The sequence below is a fragment of the Dipodomys ordii genome, unplaced genomic scaffold (genome assembly GCF_000151885.1).
Source record: "Dipodomys ordii isolate 6190 unplaced genomic scaffold, Dord_2.0 Scaffold151, whole genome shotgun sequence".
Taxonomy (NCBI): Eukaryota; Metazoa; Chordata; class Mammalia; order Rodentia; family Heteromyidae; genus Dipodomys; species Dipodomys ordii.
Window position 1 is genome coordinate 3,015,934 of NW_012267367.1, and position 19,115 is coordinate 3,035,048.

At 41.9% G+C, this 19,115-nt stretch overlaps 1 protein-coding gene across 1 annotated transcript in view; it reads right to left on the reverse strand.

The window, feature by feature from the left end:
- The window catches only part of Deptor (DEP domain containing MTOR-interacting protein), a 133,953-nt gene that overhangs the window by 37,888 nt on the left and 76,950 nt on the right, over window positions 1–19,115 (reverse strand). Inside the window, exon 5 of the mRNA XM_013032233.1 lies at window positions 2,167–2,352. Within this exon, the coding sequence (XP_012887687.1) occupies window positions 2,167–2,352 (186 nt within the window). The remainder of the gene's footprint in view (window positions 1–2,166; window positions 2,353–19,115) is intronic.

Genomic DNA, 19,115 nt, shown 5'->3' on the forward strand with positions numbered 1-19,115 from the left:
GTAAAAGGGAGATATGAAAAATCCTTTCTCTAAGGTTATGGTACGAAATAAATGAGAAAATGCATGCAGCCAAGCTTTTCCTAATGCCTGCACACAGAAATGTCTCACTATGTAGAGTTTGTAAGTGTTCTTATTGTCAGCTTCTATTCATAACCAAAAGGTGACATTTTCATTTCAGGATGGGTTTAGTTTGGCAAACTCCTAACCCAAAGACAACAAATTCTTTGACTCCATTCCAAGTTTTCAGAGGAGTGGAAATTATCATTTTCTTTTTTCTTTTTTTTTGGGTCTGGTCGTGGGGCCTGAACTCTGGGCCTGGGCACTGTCCCTCAGCTCTTCAGCTCAAAGGCTAGCACTCTACCACTTGAGCCACAGCGCCACTTCCGGCTTTTTTCTTTTTGCTCATGTGGTGCTGAGGAAGCGAACCCAGGGCCTCAGGCATGCAAGGCAAGCGCTCTACCACTGAGCCACCTTCCCAGCCCGAAATTATCATTTTCAAGTGGCTCACTCACTGTTTTTTTTTCCTTTTTCTTTTCTTTTGTATTTTAAGCCTGTCTTGCTATGTAGACTAGGTCTTGAACTTAAGATCCTTGCACCTCTGTCTTTTGAGTGCATAGTTACACTGTGCACCACCACACCTGGTTTTTACTCTCCTTCTCTGTTCTCCTCCCTCCCTCTCCTCTTCCCTCCCCCTTTCCTTCCTTGCTCCTTTCTGAGAAAGGTCTTGGTGTGAAGTCTAGGCTGGTACTGAACATGTGATCCCTCTGATTGTGCCTCCCGAATGCTGGGATGACAGGTGTGTGACCCATCTGGCCATCCTATCCTCTTGTTTGGAATGACGCTTGTTTCAAGTTTCCCTTTTCTGGGTGAGTGAGGTTGCCCCTGGCTGTCAATCACCACCACTGGGGATTCCCAAGCGCTAACTGTGGACATGCAACTACTGGCTTTACACCTACAACCACATGCAGCTGTGCTTTACGAGCTCTTCTTTTCAAAGTTGTTTTTCTTTTCTTGCTTTTTTGGTCGTGGGGCTTGAACTCAAGGCCTGGGCGCTGCCCCTGGGCTCCTTTTGCACAAGGTCAGTGCTCTACTTCCGGTTTCCTAGTGGTTAACTGGAAAAAAAAAGTTTCCCAGAGACTTTCCTGCCCAGACTGGCTTTGAACCATGATCCCCAGATCTCAGCCTCCTGAGTAGTTAGGATTACAGGTGTAAACCACCAGCTTCCTGTATCTTTTTTTTAATACTCTGTAATCATTCACAAATGATGGATACATGTTGGGCTGCCTTTTAATTGTTAACATTTATGCCCACAGCAGACCTTTATTGATCCCCAGTCCTTTCAAAATTATTGTTTAGAAAATGGAATCATTATAGAATGTATACATTCTAAACATTGTATAGGGGTGCATGCCTATAATACTGAAGAGGCTGAGACAGTATGATCGAAACTGGAGTACATGGCAACTTCAAGTCTCACAAGCAAGCAAACAAACAAGGCACCAGTGGCTCACACCTATAATCCTAGCTATTCACAGGCTAAAATCCAGAAGGACTGAGGTTTAAAGCTAGCTCAGGCAGGAATGTTCGCAAGATTCCATTGCCCGTCGGCTGGGAAGGTGGCTCAGTGGTAGAGTGCTTGCCTTGCATGCATGAGGCGCTGGGTTCAATTCTTCAGTACCAGATAAGCAAAAAGAAAAAAGCTGGAAGTGGCACTGTGGCTCAAGTGATAGAGCGCTGGCCTTGAGCTGAATAGCTGAGGGACAGTGCCCAGGCCCAGAGTTCAAGCCCCATGACCGGACCCCCCCCCCAAAAAAGATTCCATCTTAGGGCCATCTTTGCTGGCCCAAAGAACCAGCAAAATGCCATGTCCTGCTGGAGATGTGACTCAAGTGGTAGAGCACCAACTATGAGCAAGCAAGCTGGAGGCCCTGAATTGAAATCCCAGTACCAGCAAATAAACCAAAGCAAATAAAGCATTCATTTACATAAAATGAACACTTCCAGGGTTTTCTATACTTCAAGTACATTATTCCATCATGACCTCATGACATTTAAGCTTGCAACCCAAGAATGACTTTTCAAAAACAGAAACTTCTTAATTATGAGTATAGCAAGTTTTGCAGAGTAGAATTTCCCAAGGGCGCATCCATCGCAGGGCTGGCATACCTGACATAAAGCTGGTGGGTTTCCGATTGTCATGGCTCTGCTTCCTCAGGCAGAAGGGACTGTCATGAGCCTCCTGGGAAGAGGGAGACTTCTCATTGAGCAGCTCCATCAGTCTTCGCCTCCGACGGAAATTCATTCGGAACTGGTAGAGAAGGTTGCTGTCCACAAACGGGTGCTTGTTGGACACTGGGGACAAAAAATGACAGGGGAGGAATGTCTGGCATCCTGTGTGCCATGCAATCCAATCAGGGGACTGCAGCCAACAGGGGCAAAAGTCTCAAGAAAGAGTTTAGCTCTATAGATGCCACATGGGTTTGCGCTCTGCCCCACGTGGTCCTAAATTCTTTCCATGTATCATGCACTAAAAATATACTCACCAATTCCTCTGGGAAGCTTTCCCTGACCTCACCTGCAACCTGAGCTGTCTACTCTCCATGTTTCCTATCGGTCCATGTCTCCCCAGTAGAGTTACTTACTACATTTGGTCCTCACTCTGCTCACCTACCTTAAACACCAAGTGGTCACTGCTGCTATTGAATTATGTGATTCCAGCAGTGTGTGACACAAAGCAGCAGCTCAATTTTACTTTTATTTAATCATTGTTTTGTCTTTTTTATTTGTTGGTCATGGGGCTTGAACTCAGGGCTTGGGCACTGTCCCTGAGCTCTTTTGCTCAAGGCTGATGCTCTACTACTTGAGCCACAGCTCCACTTCTGGTTTTTGAGTGGTTAATTAGAGATAAGAGTCTCATGGGGACTTTTCTCCCAGGCTGGCTATGAACAGCAATCCTTATATCTCAGCCTCCTGAGTAGCTAGGATTACAAGCGTGAGCTGTTGGTGCCCAGCTAAACATTGTTGTTGTTTTTTGTTTGTTTGTTTTTGTGGGTTTTTTTGGGGGGAGGCTTGAACTCTGGGCCTGGGCGCTGACCCTCAGCTCTTCAGCTGAAGGCTCCCTAGCACTCTAACATTTGAGCCACAGCGCCACTTCTGGCCTTTTCTGTTTATATGGTGCTGTGGGATTGAACCCCCAGGGCCTCATGCATGCAAGGCAAACACTCTACCACTGAGCCACCTTCCCAGCCCTAAACATTGTTTTTTAATGTGTGTGGTTCTGTGGATCAAACCCAGAGACTTGTAAATGCTAAGCAAATGTTCTGCTACTGAGCTATAGTGTGTGTGTGTGTGTGTGTGTGTGTGTGTGTGTGTGTGTGTGTGTGTGTGTGTGTGTGTGTGTGTGTGTGTGTGTGTGTGTGTGTGTGTGTGTGTGTACGCGCGCTACAACTGGGGCTTGAACTCTGGGTGGCCTGAGCACTGACCCTTAGTTTTTTCACAAGGCTGGTGCTTTAGCACTTGAGCCACAGCTCTACTTCCAGCTTCTCAGTGGTTAATTGGAGGTAAGAGACTTCCTTGAACTTTCCTGCCTGGGCTGACTTCAAACTGCCATGTTCAGATATCACACGTTCCTGAGTATTCGGATCACAGGCATGAGCCACCGGGGCATGGCTTTTTTTTTTTTTTTAACTTTTCATTTTGAAATAATTATAGACTCACAGAGACTTAATACAAAGAACATTCATCATACGATTCAAACCATACAAAATGTCTAGCATAAGAAAATCTCTGGAGACAGAGTACATTTTCTTTTTCATTTGCTTGTTTTGTTTTTGGTTATTTTTGTTTTGTTTTCATCTGCTAGGATCAAGAGGATCTAGGGAAATATTAACACCAGTGTGAGGTTTTTTTTTTTCTGAGGTGATAGAAATGTTCTAATTTCCTGTGATGAAGATTGCACTCTGTGAATATGCTAAAGCCACTGAATATTAATGCATGCTAAGTGGGTGAGTTGTATGGTCCACAAAATATATCACAAGCTCTTAAAAAATCAACAACAAGGGCTGGGAAGTTGGCTCAGTGGTAGGGCGCTTGCCTTGCATGCCTGAGGCCCTGGGTTCGATTCTGCAGCACCACATAAGCAAAAAAGAAAAAAGGCGGAAGTGGTGCTGTGGCTCAAGTGGTAGAGTGCTAGCCTTGAGCTGAAGAGCTGAGGGACAGCACTCAGGCCCAGAGTTCAGGCCCCACGACTGGACCCCCCCCCCAAAAAAAGAACAACAACAAACAGTATGGTGTCCTTCACCTAGATCTCCTGATCTGGCGCAATCTTACATAAACAACTAGAGTACAAGACCACACCCAGACCCTAGCATGAGCCACACACCTTATTCAGAGGCACTGTTTCTATATGTACTTATTTGTACATGCACGAGCACATATGTGTGTGTGTATGTATGTGTGTATGTGTGTGTGTGTGTGCATAGATGCTACTTTATTACATTTAACATTTGTGTAGCCACCATAACAATCAAGATTCAGAACTGTCCTCTCAGGACAAAGAAGCTCCCTCCTCTGCCCCATGATGATCTCTTCTTCCATAATATGCTGTCCATCTACAACGCTATCATTTTGAGGACATTATAGAAACGGAATCACACAGTATGTCATCCAAGTTTGATGCTTAATGAGTGAATGTTTATTCAAGGATCAATTATACTACAACTACTTTTCTGTTTTCAGCCATCTACCATGTATTGAGTAGGCTGACAATATTTTATGAGATGATAGGTAAAAGAGAAATGAAAAATACTGATTCACAGTCTGCTTTGGCATGTTACAAACAACATTACATCCTTTATAGGTCAACATCAACAAATGTAACCTAAGGTTGTAATTGTACATTTGTTAATGCATAATTCTTCTGGTTAGATTAATCCTGAGGATTAAGGGGAGAAGATAGAATGGATATTTTTTTCAAAATTTATTTTGAACAATTTATTAGCACCTTTAAATCTTCTGCCAATAGACAGGCCTGCTGGTGCATGCCTATAACCCTATCACTGGAAGGTAGAAGCAGACAGAGTATGGAGAGTGTGAGGCCAGTGTTGGCTCCACAGTGAAATCCTGACTTAGGCAACAATAACAAAATCCCAGTGCCAATTCTTAAGATACTTGACTTTTATAAGGTATTTTATTGGAGTTTCAGAATGTGGAGTTCCCATAAGAGTAGAGTACAACGGACCATTAACATTTAACTTAATGATTCATTAGTGTGACTCAGAGTCTTCAAGTAGAAATAAAGTCTTCACTTTCGCCAAATGAATAATGTTGGCTTTAAAGACAAACACCCTTAACTCAGTGGTAGTTCTGCCTTTTCTTAGTCAACAATCTAGTCTTGGATTAACATTTACCTAATGCAATCTGGACCAAAAAAATAAGCCAATTATATTTTGATGTGATAGCTACATTTATTGGCTCTCTCTTTTCTCTGGCTTCCTTGTGAATAGTTATAATTATTACATAAATTTAAGAAACTATTATAGTCAATAACACTATAAGTTGTGGATGAGTTGTTTTTAAATTTCTGGCTTTTTTTTTTTTTTTTTTGGCAATCATGGGGCTTGAACTCTGGGCCTGGGCTCTGTTCTTGAATTCTTCAGCTCAAGGCAAGTGCTCTGTCATTTGAGCCACAGCACCACTTTTGGTTTTCTAGTGATTAACTGAAGATAAGTCTCACAGACTTTCCTGCTCAGGCTGGCTTTGAACCGTGATTCTCATATCTCAGCCTCCTGAGTAGCTAGGATTACAGGCGTGAGCCACTGGCACCCAGTTTCGGCTATCTTTTCTGAATATACTAATTTAAAAAATTCTCAAGGAGACGTTGGCAAGAGTATCTGAAGTTACAAACTGCAAAAGAGTACTACTCTCTTTATTTTTACTAACACCTGTTATGTATGTTGGCATCTCAAATTGCATAAAATATTGGCTCTGGTGTAAGTAAGTCCAGAAAAGCAATATGAATATAAGAAATCTCATAATACATAAAAGCACACTGAACATATTTTCAGGGCTAGGGAAATAGCTCAGTATAGAACAGTTGCCTAGGAAGTATTAGATCGCCAGAACTTCAAGGGGAAAAAGTGTATTTATATATGGAATACAATAATAAATATATATCATATATAGAGACAGACAGACAGAGTGTCTTACTATGTAGCTCAGGCTGGCTTTGAACTCAACATCTTTTCCTGCCTCAGCCTTTTAAGTAGTTAGGATTAAAGGTATGGGCTATTATGCCCAGCTACAAAGAGACATACCTAATTGAAGTAGAAATTCTACTGCTAATGTAGCCCGGGTTTCCTCTAGCTTTAATTACCAACCCAGAGTTTAATTCATAACTAGCCTCCACCCTCTGCCTCCTCAGCTTTAGACCATCTATAGCCAAAAGTGGTAAGATAGATGGTTAAATTAAACTAAGCTTTACTTATTACATAATGAAAAAGAGATTGTAAAAACTTAATAAATTATGCTTTTATTATTTTACAACCACCCTTGTTGTTTTTATTGTTACTGCCATTTGCTGATTATATACTGCCATTCAGTTTATGTGAATTCAATTTATGACATTACTTTCAATGCTCCATTTCAATTTCTAAGAACTGATTTCCATTTTAATCCCTTAAGAACAGCCACATCTCCCCTCTGTGGAAAAAAGTTTACCCAACCACCTAGCCAATCTCCTCTCAGAATATGGGGCCAAGTGCGTATCACCTGCTTCTTCTGCTTTCTCATTAAGGGTTTATGTAATAAGCATAATCTTTCACATGTGTTGTTGTTGCTGTTGTTTGTTATGGGGTTTGTTTGTTTATGTTTTTTCCAGTCCTGGGGCTTGAACTCAGGGCCTGGGCACTTTCCCTGAGCTTCTTTTGCTCAAGGCTAGCACTTTAACCACTTGGACCACAGTACCACTTCCAGCCTTTTCTGCTTATATGAGCTTCATGCATGCTAGGCAAGCATTCTATCACTAAGCCACATTCCCAGCCGTTGGGTTGTTTTGTTTTGTTTTGGTGCTAGTACTGCTGCTTGAACTCAGGGCCTCAGCATGACTCTTACATTTTTGCTCAAGGTTGGCACTCTATCACTGGAGCCACAGCTCCACTTCCAGCTTTTTGCTGATTAATTGGAGATAACCACCTTACAGACTTTCTTTCTGGGCCGGCTTCAAACAGTGATCCTCAGATCTTAGCAACCTGAGTAGCTAGAAGTACAGGCGTGAGCCACTTGCACCCTATGAGTGTGTATTTGTGTGTCTCCGTGTGTGTTGTATGCAATTCTAAATGTATGTAATTGTAGCTTCAAAACCTAATGAAGTGGAATTGGAAGGCAACTTAGTTTAAGTAGCATATTCCTGTCCAGCTTGAGATACACACTGAGACCTTTTTATCCTCTATAAACCAACCAATCACCAAAACCTGGAGCATAGGTAATGAGCCATATTATGGCATCAATGTATCATGTTCAACCAATTTATTCTACACATGAGCAACTGCTGAGTGTCACACCCTTCTATCTTAGCATCAGACAGAAGACAAATTTGACTGCTCATTGAGAAGTTGACCAATTCTATAGTCTGATAAGAGGCATCATTTTATATAAAAGCAAAACAATCTAGGACTTCATTGAAAACTCATGCCAAATTACTATTAGAAAATGACATTTCACAGCTGGATGTTGGTGTCTCATGCCTGTAATCCTATCTACCCAGGAGGCTGAGATCTGAGGGTTGGGGTTCGAAGCCAGCCAGATGATACTCTCATCTCCAATTTATCAGTAAAAATACAGAATTGAAGGTGTGGTTCATGGGGCAGCCTTGGGTGAAAAAGCCAAGTGAGAGCGGAAGGCCCTGAGTTCAAGTCTCAGTATTGGCACACAAACACACACAGACACACACACACACACACACACACACACTCACATACACACTCACACAGAATTAAGAAAGAAAGTATCTTGCAACAAAGAGCAGAGATTTTAGAGTCAGATAATCTGAGTCTCCACTTCACTCTGCCACATTTGCTAGTTGAGTGAACTAAACCTTTTACCTCACAATGGCTTTTTTTAGTTTCAATGTCAAGAAGAAATATGATTTATGTAAGGGAGTTGCCAGGGCAGCTGACTTTCATTAGATGTTCCTTGTCTTAGCTTGTGTAAGATCCTACGCAGAACCTATTGCTTCTGTCTTTTTTGGTTCTTTCAAAGAACACTTTGACCTTTCATGAGTTCGGCTGTTACCTTTCACCCATGAAGAACGTGAACTCTTAACCAGAGATCCAGAACGAGTTTAATAAAAACCCCACTGAAGATACTTAACTTTCTGAAGGTTAAGGAAAACAAGAACTAAAGAGTGTGTTAACACATAGAAAGTTTTAGAAGTAACACATTAAGAATGTCAATGTTGAACTGAAACTCCTTTGTACAACTAACTTAACTATAATAAATTGTGTGTATGTGTGTGTGCATGCATGTGTAAAGCCAGGCGCCAGAAGCTCCTGTGAGTAATCCAAGCTCTCAGTCAGGATATAGGTTCAAAGCCAGCCTACACAGACAAATCTATGAGCCTTTTATCTCCAATTAACTAGTGAAATGCTGGAACTCAAGGCATGGCTTAAATGTTAGAGCACCATTGTAAGTAGACAAGGCCCAGTGAGAGCAAGAAGTCCCAAGTCCATGCCCCAAAACCAGCAGAAAAAAGCCAAAAATATCTCTTACCATGGTAAGTTTCATGAGTAGAGTAACAAGAAACCACAGCTACATGTAATAGTCTGTTTCCCAAAGAAAGAAAAGTTAATTCTTCCTACCCTTTAATGTGCCATTTTCTATATTTAATATGTAAATAATCTACTGCATATGCAAGGTGCTCTTTTTTTTTTTTTTGGTCAGTTGTGGGGCTTGAACTCTGGGCCTGGGCGCTGTCCTTCAGCTCTTCAGCTCAAGGTGAGCGCTCTACCACTTGAGCCACAACACCACTTCTGGCTTTTTTATTCTGTTTATGTGGTGCTGAGGAATCGAACCCAGGGCCTCATGCATGCAAGGCAAGCACTCTACCACTGAGCCACCTTCCCAGCCCAGCCCCCCAAGGTGCTCATTTTACTTTGTTTTTGCTCTGCTGCGGGGTGGAGTTCAAACTTTGAGCCTTGCACATGCTAAGTAAATGCTCTACCACTGAGATCCCTTCCCTTCCTTTCCCTTCCCTTATCTTTCTCCCTCCCTCCCTCCCCTTCTCTCTCTTTCCTTCCTTCCTCCCTCCCTCCTTTCTTGAACACAGAAGCCTTGAACTCAGCTTGGTCACTCTTGCCTGGTGCTCTACCACTTAAGCCAGGTCTCGAGCCAAGCTGTATGCTCCTTAATTGCAGATGGAGTCTTAGAGACTTTCTGATCCCAGCTGTCTTTGAACCTTAGTCCTCCAGGTCTCAGCCTCATAAACAGTTTAGGATTACAGGTGTGCTCCATCAGCAGCTGCCTTTTTCTTTCTTTTTGTGGTGATAGATTGAAACCCAGGGTCCCACACAGGCTAAGCCAGCCTGAGTGCAGCAAGCTGCACTACTATCCTAAAAATTAACAATGTTTTAATCACCCAATTTATAATTTGGGGGAATCTCCAAGCCTTCCCTTTTGCTCTGTTGGAATTTTCTAGTGGACTTGCATGCTTGGTGTTAAAAGGGATTAAAGTAAGAAAAGGAGACATCAAGGAAAAATAGCCAGAAAGATGGGGCTTTGTAAACAGAGAAGATTTTGTTGCTTAGAAACTTGAGGCAATATGAGTACTAAACTCACTGTTCAGTAGAGAAAAAAAACTGAGCCTATTTACTATGTATCTTCAGTTTTCAGAAAGCACAAGAGCTATGTCACTTTGTCTACCAAAATAATGGTAACACAATACAGATGTGTGTGTGTGTGTGTGTGTGTGTGTGTGTGTGTAAAATGTGGCTACATATCTTCCCTTAACAATTATTAGGACAATTTTAGCAGACACAAAGAAATAAAGAAGCTTATTATCTAAAAACTTACAACATCTTGAGCTCTACAAGTTGGGCTCAACATCAGAAGGCATTTGGGGCTACTTATCTAGTGGAAAGGCGGAAGGTCACATACTTTCATTCATCCTTCATCCTTGAAATGTTGGCTGGAAAGTGGTGTACCACAATAGGAATGATGCAATAAGTGAATGAAATCCAGCAGTACAGTGAGCATGGGCAGGGATGTAGATACCAGCTGTTCCCTGCATCAGAACACTTGAAAAACATGTGGGATCACAGTCTAATAGAGTAAAAATAGGGCTTAAATAAGGCTAAAGAAAATAAGGCTGATGCCTAGTGTATGAGAAGAAGAAAGATCTGGGAGGATGGGGCTAACTTGGGGTCCATGGAGACAGCTATAAACCAAGGCCAAAGTGAAGCAGGATCAAGGTCACTGCATAGACGGAAAGTGATCAACAGCTGCCATTATCAGCATTATTGTCTTCACTGTCATTGCACAGCAGCAAGAGTGGGTATGGTTGGGTCACGGAATATATAAGGATATGGGCTGGCATTGGTAAGGATCAGTGGGTGGTAAATGACCACAGCATGTTCTCTTGATGTCTATACTTTCTTTTTCTGGTATGTGTTATTACCAGGGCTTGAACTTAGGGCCTGGCATTCTTGCTTAGCTTTCCTACTAAAGGCTGACACACTACCACCTGAGTCATGTCTCCATTTCTGGCTTTTTCAGTAGTTAACTGGAGATGAGAGTCTCATAGACTTTTCTGCCTGGGATGGCTTTGAACCATGGATCCTCTGACCTCAGTCTCCAGACCAGCTAGAATCACAGACGTGAGCCACACCAGTGCTTTGCTCCTACTGACTTCTAAAAGGACCAGTGGGTACCTGTAGACATTGCTTAACAGTAGTTATAGGGTCTGGGTATGTGGCTTAGTGGTAGAGTGCTTACCTAAGCATGCATGAGACTCTGGGTTCGATTCCTCCATGCCAAATAAACAAAAAATAAATACAAAATAAAATTAAAAGGGAAAAAAGCAGCATTAAAATTAGTTTAAGAAAAAATAGTTACGAACTTCAAGGATTAACAAATCTATCCTTTGGATTTCATCTTTCTAGAAGGCAATCAAACTGAATATGTGTTGTAAAATTTGTTGTAAAAACCTGTAAAATATCCCTGCCACAAACAGGAAATAAGCTTCACATAAATCAGAAATGGACTTGCAGTTTTATCTTTCTTTTTCTAGAGTACGGTTTCACTGAGTCCAAGCACTGGTACAATTTAGTATTGTACGTTACATTCTTTTTAAAACACTGTCTAGCATTTATAAACTATTAAAATTAAGCACTTATCCACGTGTTTGGAATAAAACATGAACTGAAAATGAATCACTACAACAGAAAGCTTTTCTATTTTCCCTCTTCTGTGTGCCTTGGGGCCTAGGTACTCACTATCCTTTAGCTCTTTTGCTCAACTACTTGAGCCACAGCTCCACTTTAGGCTTGTGGGTGGTTAATTGAAGATATGAGACTTAATGGACTTTCCTGCCTGGGTTGGCTTTGAACTGAGATCCTGAGATCTCAGCACCTTGAATAACTAGGATTATGAGTGTGAGCCACTGCCACCCAGCAGAATGTTATTTTTTATAGAAAACCTGGGTTGTTCTTCAAGTCCTAAGTGCTCACTTCATACCCAACTAAGGGTAGACAGTAGTTGAAGGACCAATTTCCCAAAGCAGCATAAGTCCTTGATTCAAGACGATGAAGCAATTGTTTATGAGTGTCTACCCCACATAAGGACAGGGCTAGGTACTTGAGATACAAAACTCTCCAAAGGCATAACAACAATGAGTCACAGGCTAAAATAATTACTTCCTCAACACTAACATTAAGGAGAGGATGTGAAAGCAGGAAATTGATTTTAGAGCATAAAGTCCTACCAGCTAATATTATTGAAACAAAGCACTTTACATGTACCAGGTTATTGCACATTTAGGCTTTCTTCATTGACTGAGTGGAGAACACGGAAAAAAGGTTGAGAAATAATTTTAGCAAAGATCACAGAAAAGAAGAAAATCAAAACATAGCATTGTGATTGTCCAGGATCCTGCTGCTTCTGTGTCCCACTGCCAGAAACAGAAAGGTGAGGGAGGTGGGGGTCAAACTCTACACATGACTAAGTAATAGCTGTGTGCATTCCAAATACTAACAGCCTTTCTTATTAGTGATAATAAAGGTTAGTTTTTCAGAAATGGGTTTGTTTTTCAGAGCCCAGATTTGCTGTTAAGGACAAAGAGACCTAAAAGCAAAACTATTTTGTCTAGCAAATGGAATACATTAGGTACATAATTTAATGAATGGAATCTGTAACTCTAGTCTAGATCTTTAGAAATTGTTGGTATAAAGCTAAAGTCAGAGCTCTACAAAGCACCTCAGTATTGAGTTTATTTAACTAATACATATATATACACACATATATAATACACACACACACACATATATATATGTATGTATACTAGGCTGGGATATAGCTTAGTGATAGAGCACTTTCTAGTAGGTACTTGCCCTGGGTTTCATCCCTAGCACTACCAAAAGACAAAAAAAAAATTAACAAAGTATAAAACTGAAGCTGCAAACAGACCTCAACAAGGCTCTAAGTAATAAACGGCAATAAAGAACTGGATGTAAATACAGTGTGGAAGCCACACACTGGCAGTTCTATGGAATATTGTCTCTGTTCTTTATAAGAACCAAACAAGTATAAAAATTGCTTCTCAGGCTGGGAACCAGTAGCTGAGGATCCTGTTTGAAGCCAGTCTGGGCAGGAAAGTCCATGAGACTCCTATCTCCAATGAACCACCAGAAAAGCTGAAGTATGGGTTGGGGATTTAGCTCAGAGGAAGAGCAAGGCACTGAGTTCAAATCTCAGCTCTGGGGGGAAAAAAGCTTTATGAAGTACAAGTGGTAGAGCACCAGCCTTGAGCAAAAAGCCTAAGGGATAGCATCCAGGCCCTGAGTTCAAGCCCCAGCGCACGTGCATGTTCACCCACACCCACACCACACACACACACACACACAAACCACACACACACACACACACACACCACACACACACACACACACACACACACACACACACACACACACAAATTGCTTCACAGCATTTGGAGACCAATGGCTCAGACCTTGGAGTATCTGTAGTCAGACACTCTGATCCTGTTTTTATCTCTGACAAGTAGTGTCTTTTTGTGCTTGTTTTCTCATCAAAACATGGGAAAGAAAGAAGCCATGATTGTGAATTCTGTGTGCTAAGAAACAAGACTCTTTGCTGCTGCTGAGGCCATACCAGCTGTCTATGTGTCTTAACGGGCTCTGAAAAGTAGTGATGTCTGGAATCACAGTCATAGAGGAACAAAGGTTGCTGAGATAAGGGCCTGAAAAATGAGAAGCACATTCACAATATACTTCCCTGCCTGTGCTGACTTCAAAAGGTCTAGAGCTGGGCTCTCCAAGATGGCTTCTGGACACATGTTGCTGAGCACTTGAAATGAGGTGAATACAGGTTGGGTACCAGTAGCTCACGCTTGTAATCTTAGATACTCTGGAGGCTAACATCTAGAAGATCATGGTTCAAAGCCAGCCGAGGGAGAAAAGTCCCTGAGGTTAACTTAAACTCTCCCACAGCCACACTCCTGAGTTTACATATGGCCAGTTGTATTGCTGCCAATCACTTCACTTAAATTTGTTTATCTATTCTTGGATGACGTGGGGACAAGCAGCAGGCATGGGGTAGGAAAGGAGAAAGAAGCTTTCCTAAAAAAAACTGTAGATTCAAACAAACTAAAACAGCCCAGATGTACGGAGACAGGAGTATCACATAAGAGAAAGGGAGTTCAAGTAAGGAACTCAGAATCAAGAGCCATGAGGAATGTGGCTTAGTGATAGAGTGCTTGCCTAGCTTGCGTGAAGCCCTGGGTTCGAAAAATCCAGAAGGCACACTGTGGCTCAAGTGGTAGAGTGCTAGCCTTGAGCAAAAAGAAGCTCAGGGACAGTGCCCAGGCCCCAAGACTGACCCCAAAAAATAATAATGATCATTCAAGAGCCATGAGAGGCCAGTGGGGGGGATTTCTAGAGGAGGAACAGGAGAAACCATAAAGCGCTAAGGATGACAGGGCTATATGTCTACTAACTACTCTTGATCTGTTCCAGGGGAGTCTGCATCCCAAACAGGACCCCTGTCCAGAGCCCCTGGGGAGTGGCTGACACAAAGAGTTTTTTCAGATGCACACAAGGATGAAAGAAAAGAGACCAGTGATGGCAAGAGAATGGCAACCATCCAGTCCTTGCAGGAGAGGGGCTCTCCTTTTCCTCTCGCTGTCCCCCAGCTTCCTCCCCACTCTCCCCATGTGGAGTGGCACAGCCAAAGAGTCCAGCGCAAGTCTCATCAGCAGCTGGGGAGTTAACACCTCCCTTCTCCTTGACCAGGAGGAACAGGGAGGAACAAGTCTCCATGACTACCTCTGTTCCACTCTGGAGATCCTGGACTGCTTTTCTAATAAGCCTGAGACCCAGCCTACACATGCTACTAAGTAAGTACTACAAGGGAAAGTACAAGCTGGGTACTTTATAGAACACAAAATATTTTTAATACATATATAGTCCTCGTTGGTATCTATAAGGGTTGGGAATGATTCCAGAACTCACCCACCACCCATACTGATGCTCAAGTCTCTCATCTAAAATGATATAGTATTTACAGCTAATCTGTGTACATCCTCCCATACAGTTAACATTGTCTCCAGATTGCTCATAATAATGCAATGTAAATATGAGGTAAATGGTTGTCACACTGTATAGAAAATAATCTGTAAGTGTTCAATACCTGTGCAATGTTTTTTGATTTTGCTGTTGTTTGTTGTTGTTGGTGGTGGTGGTGATAAGGCTTGAACTCAGGGTCTGGGTGCTGTCCCTGAGCTCTTTTGCTCGAGGCTAGCACTCTACCACTTGGGGCCACAGTACCACTTCTGGTTTTCTGGATGGTTAACTGGAGACAAGAGTCTCACAGACTTTTCTGTCTGGGCTGGCTTTGAACCATGATCCGAGGATCTCCATTTCCTGAGTTGCTAGGCATTAAGCCACCAGTGCCCAGTTCTGTGCAATGTTGTTTTTTCCAGAAGTATTTTGGAACAGCCATTGGTTGAATCCACAGAAGTAGAACCCATGAATAGAAAGGGCCAATGTATTTCAGTTGCATAAAGTTGGATGTGCTTGTGTCTTAAGACTTGCTCAGACCCTTATAAACAGGGCATGTGTGGGTAACCTGAGCACTGCACATTACTGGGGGCCAGGATCCCAAGCCACATCAGAAAAAGTCATCCTAATATCAAGAAGGATAGAAATGCTCAGAGTGATGGCACTTCACCAAGAAAAACTACCATCCCCTGTGAGTGGCGCTCACATGTGGAAAATTATACCACATGGGGCACCTAGGAACCTTTCCTTCCTTTCATACTGTGTTTAAAAAAAAAAAAAGCTCAAAGCTTGATGTTGTTACTGGCCTGTTTTCCTTTAACTAAAGATTAACAGGCTAATGTGTGCCAACTTCTTAGTAGGTGAGTTGAGCAAACCACCTTGCTCCCTGGTATTTACATTACGACACAGTTCTGGCTACATCTCTTTTTCTTCTTGTTTTGAATACAGCTATAATAAAGGGGGAAACAGAGCCAAAGCATGAAAGAGAACACAGTGGGAAAATTCCCAGAAATTCTAAATTGAGAGAGCAAAAATTATAATAGAGTCTGGCCACTGAAAAGATTATACTTACAAAGAACTAAAAAAAAAAAAATCTGACACAAAGAAGGGCAGATCCTCTAAATACATTGTGCAAAACAACAAAAACAAAACTGTTCAACAAATATATGAAAAATGTCAGCATTGTTAGTCATCAGAGAAATGCAAATCAAAACTATAATGAGATACCATTATATTTCATCCTAATTCTAATAGCTATTCTTAAAATAAACACACACATAAGTTGGTCAGGAGACAGAAAAAAAGGAACCTTTGTAGCTGTTAGAATATGCCTAAGTGCCACCACGATGGCAATCAGTACGGAGGCGTCTCAAAAACCTAATAGTATTCATTTCTTGGTATTGGAAAGAAAAAAAAAACAACTAAAACCAGAACTACCATATGACCCAGTATATCACCCTCTTGTGTATATATCAGAAGGAAATGAAGTCAACAGACAAAAGATAGGCCTACACGCTATGGTTATTATGTCACTGTTTATAACAGCTAATACTAATTTTGCAGGATTACTATGTTAATGGTATCAGTTAAAATGTTTAAAACATTAAAAATGTAAGGTCTTATATATTGAGAATAGGCTAAGAAAATATTTCTACTCAGTTTTTGTTTGTTTTGTGTTGGTGGAAAGGTCTCATTATCTAGCCTGGAACTCGCTAAGTTGCCCAGGCTGGCTTGGAACTGGTGATCCTCCTTAGTTACCTCCCCCAAGTGCTAGGATTACAGGTATGGACCACCGTAATGCTTCCTACCTTCCTTCTTTCCCATTCTTACTCTTACTGCTGTCTTTCTTTTAAACTAACAAACTAATTAATTAGTTCCTCTCGGCCATTCCAGATATAGGTGGGCTATTCTTTCTTGATTACTGGAAAGATGCCACCAGTTCCTACTGAGAGTGGCATCTAGCCTCTCAAATTCTTCTTGGCTTTCAGACCAATGTCTCAGCTACTGTGAACCACTAGTAGATGGGATAGTTCTAAGTACCCTCAGGCAGCTGGGAAGGACTGAAAAAAACCATCCGTGTAAAACTGCTTTGTGTAGTGCAAATGTAACGTAAGTATCTATTTCAAACAAAAGGAAAAGTGTGGACACTGTTGAGTGCTCCGATCATAGCTGTTCTGAGGAAATATCTGACCCAGGCCAGGCAGAAGTAGCCTGATTATCCCGGGTCAGCTGCTGCAGCTGTGAGCAATTTTCCCACATGATTATCTGGTTTCTATCTCCCTCCACTTAAGGCTTAGATAGCTGGACGGCAGCTAAGGCAGCTGGGGGAAACACAGAATAGAAGCAAAGAAGTGTATCATCCCACTTGTAAGGGCTGCACAAAAATCCTAAGAACTTGGTCCCTTGTTTGGGGAAAGCAAATCTGGAAGATTTAATGGACTGACTTTTTTTTTTTTTTAACACTTACAACATCCGCCAGTCTGCGAGCTGATGAAATATAAATTGAGGGTTTTCTTAGTCTAGTGGGGCTGATAATTAGCATCCGGTTTTGTTTAGTTGTGAAGTGGCAGGCTCTCCAGCTAGACGGGCTTGATTTGAATCTCGAATTAACCACTTCGCAACCCTCATTGCCAGTAACTACCTTAACCTTGTTTCACACTAAGAATGATACTTGACACAGTTATTGTGAGGAATAAACAAATGACAGGACAGTGTGCTACAGCAGTGGCTGGCAGGGAGTTTCTAAATGTTTACTATGATTTAGAGGCATCTAGATCATGTTACAAGAGCTAGCAAAGGACAGCAACCAAAGTGAAATGTCCTGCTGAAAGCCCAGAGCTATCTGAATTCTGTTCAGCAAAGAGTAACCTTTAAAGCCCTAATACTACACAGGCCCTGTTGGCAGGGATGGCCTGTGGCTAATGTCTGCGAAGTTGGCTGTTGGAAGATTCGCTAAGCACTACACTACCTGATGAGGTCCCTCTGCCCACCCGCAGCACTGTCCTGTGCTGTATCAGCCTTCCCATGCTATTTGCTCATGCACTTGTGACTTTTATGGAGAGTATCTACTTTCTTATGGAGACTCTGTTCTGCCGACAGTGTGTCCATGGGAGCAGTCCTCAGAGAAACCCTTGGCCTCTGAGTCTCCATAGAGCTTCCCTGCACAGACGTTGAACTTACGCTAATGGGCGTCCCTGCTGGAGGCAGGAGCCAGTTCAGCCACAGAAGGAAGCTGAGCCTGGATCCGATGTGGTTTTTTTCCCTTCTCTCTCTTGTTGATCCTGCTGTTCACTGTAATAAATCTTAGCCACGAGTACAAGGATATGGTGAATCCTTCTAGTGTGATACCACATATGTAGTTGAAGAAGATGGAGAGAGCTCTTAAAGGTGGGATTCTAATTTCACAACCCCCCACCCCAAATATGAGGAATGGAAAAAGTAAAAGGTAGACCGCTGATGATGGAGCTGGCGTCTAAAGCTCCCATTTTCCTGCAATCACTCCTGTTTCTACTTTGCCAGGCAGCCATGTCTGACTGTATCTATTACTGGAGCAAGGCAAACTTCTTCCCAAGGTACTATGCTACTTCCCAAGCTACTGGCTAGCTAGGCAACCTTGGGAGAAAGTATCTTTAAGGACTTGACTCCCCAATATGTTCAAACCTATGAAGCATTTAGCCCAGACTCTATTAGATGGTAAATAACAATGCATTTAAAACATTGGATAAATATGCACATATGTGGTCAACCTGTGGGCGTATGAGTTTACACACAGGCATACACAGACACATGTACATAAATATACATGTAAGTTAATTGCTCTAACAGATTGTGTCTTGAAAGAAGCACATTATTCACCATCCTCAAACAAAGCTAGTTAGGGATTTCATAAGGGAGCCAGACTTTTATACCTTCTGAGTTCAATTTAGGGAGCCACTATTTTTTTCTTTTCTGAGACCTTCTGGTTAAAGCCTCCAGGCTGACATTCTTTAATGTGTAACCTCTGAAGCTAATTATTAGCCAGAGAAAGCTTTGCTTAAGACACTCCTCAGTATTTACCCAGAGCTCTAACATATACTGTGCGGTCACATTTTTATAACTCCAAGTTAGTCATCCAACAATGGACTGCTGTGCTGAGAAAATGGCACGCTCTTAGAAACCCCAGTGTTTCCATATAGAAGAGTGACTCTTCCTAGAAGCATGAAAAACATTCTTCTGTGACTAAGACCTGCTATTACCTTTTACATTGGACCTCGATGGCCCTTGTGTTTATAGCATTATAAAATTATACTTAATTAAGGTACAATTACTTGGAAATCATTTGAAAATAAT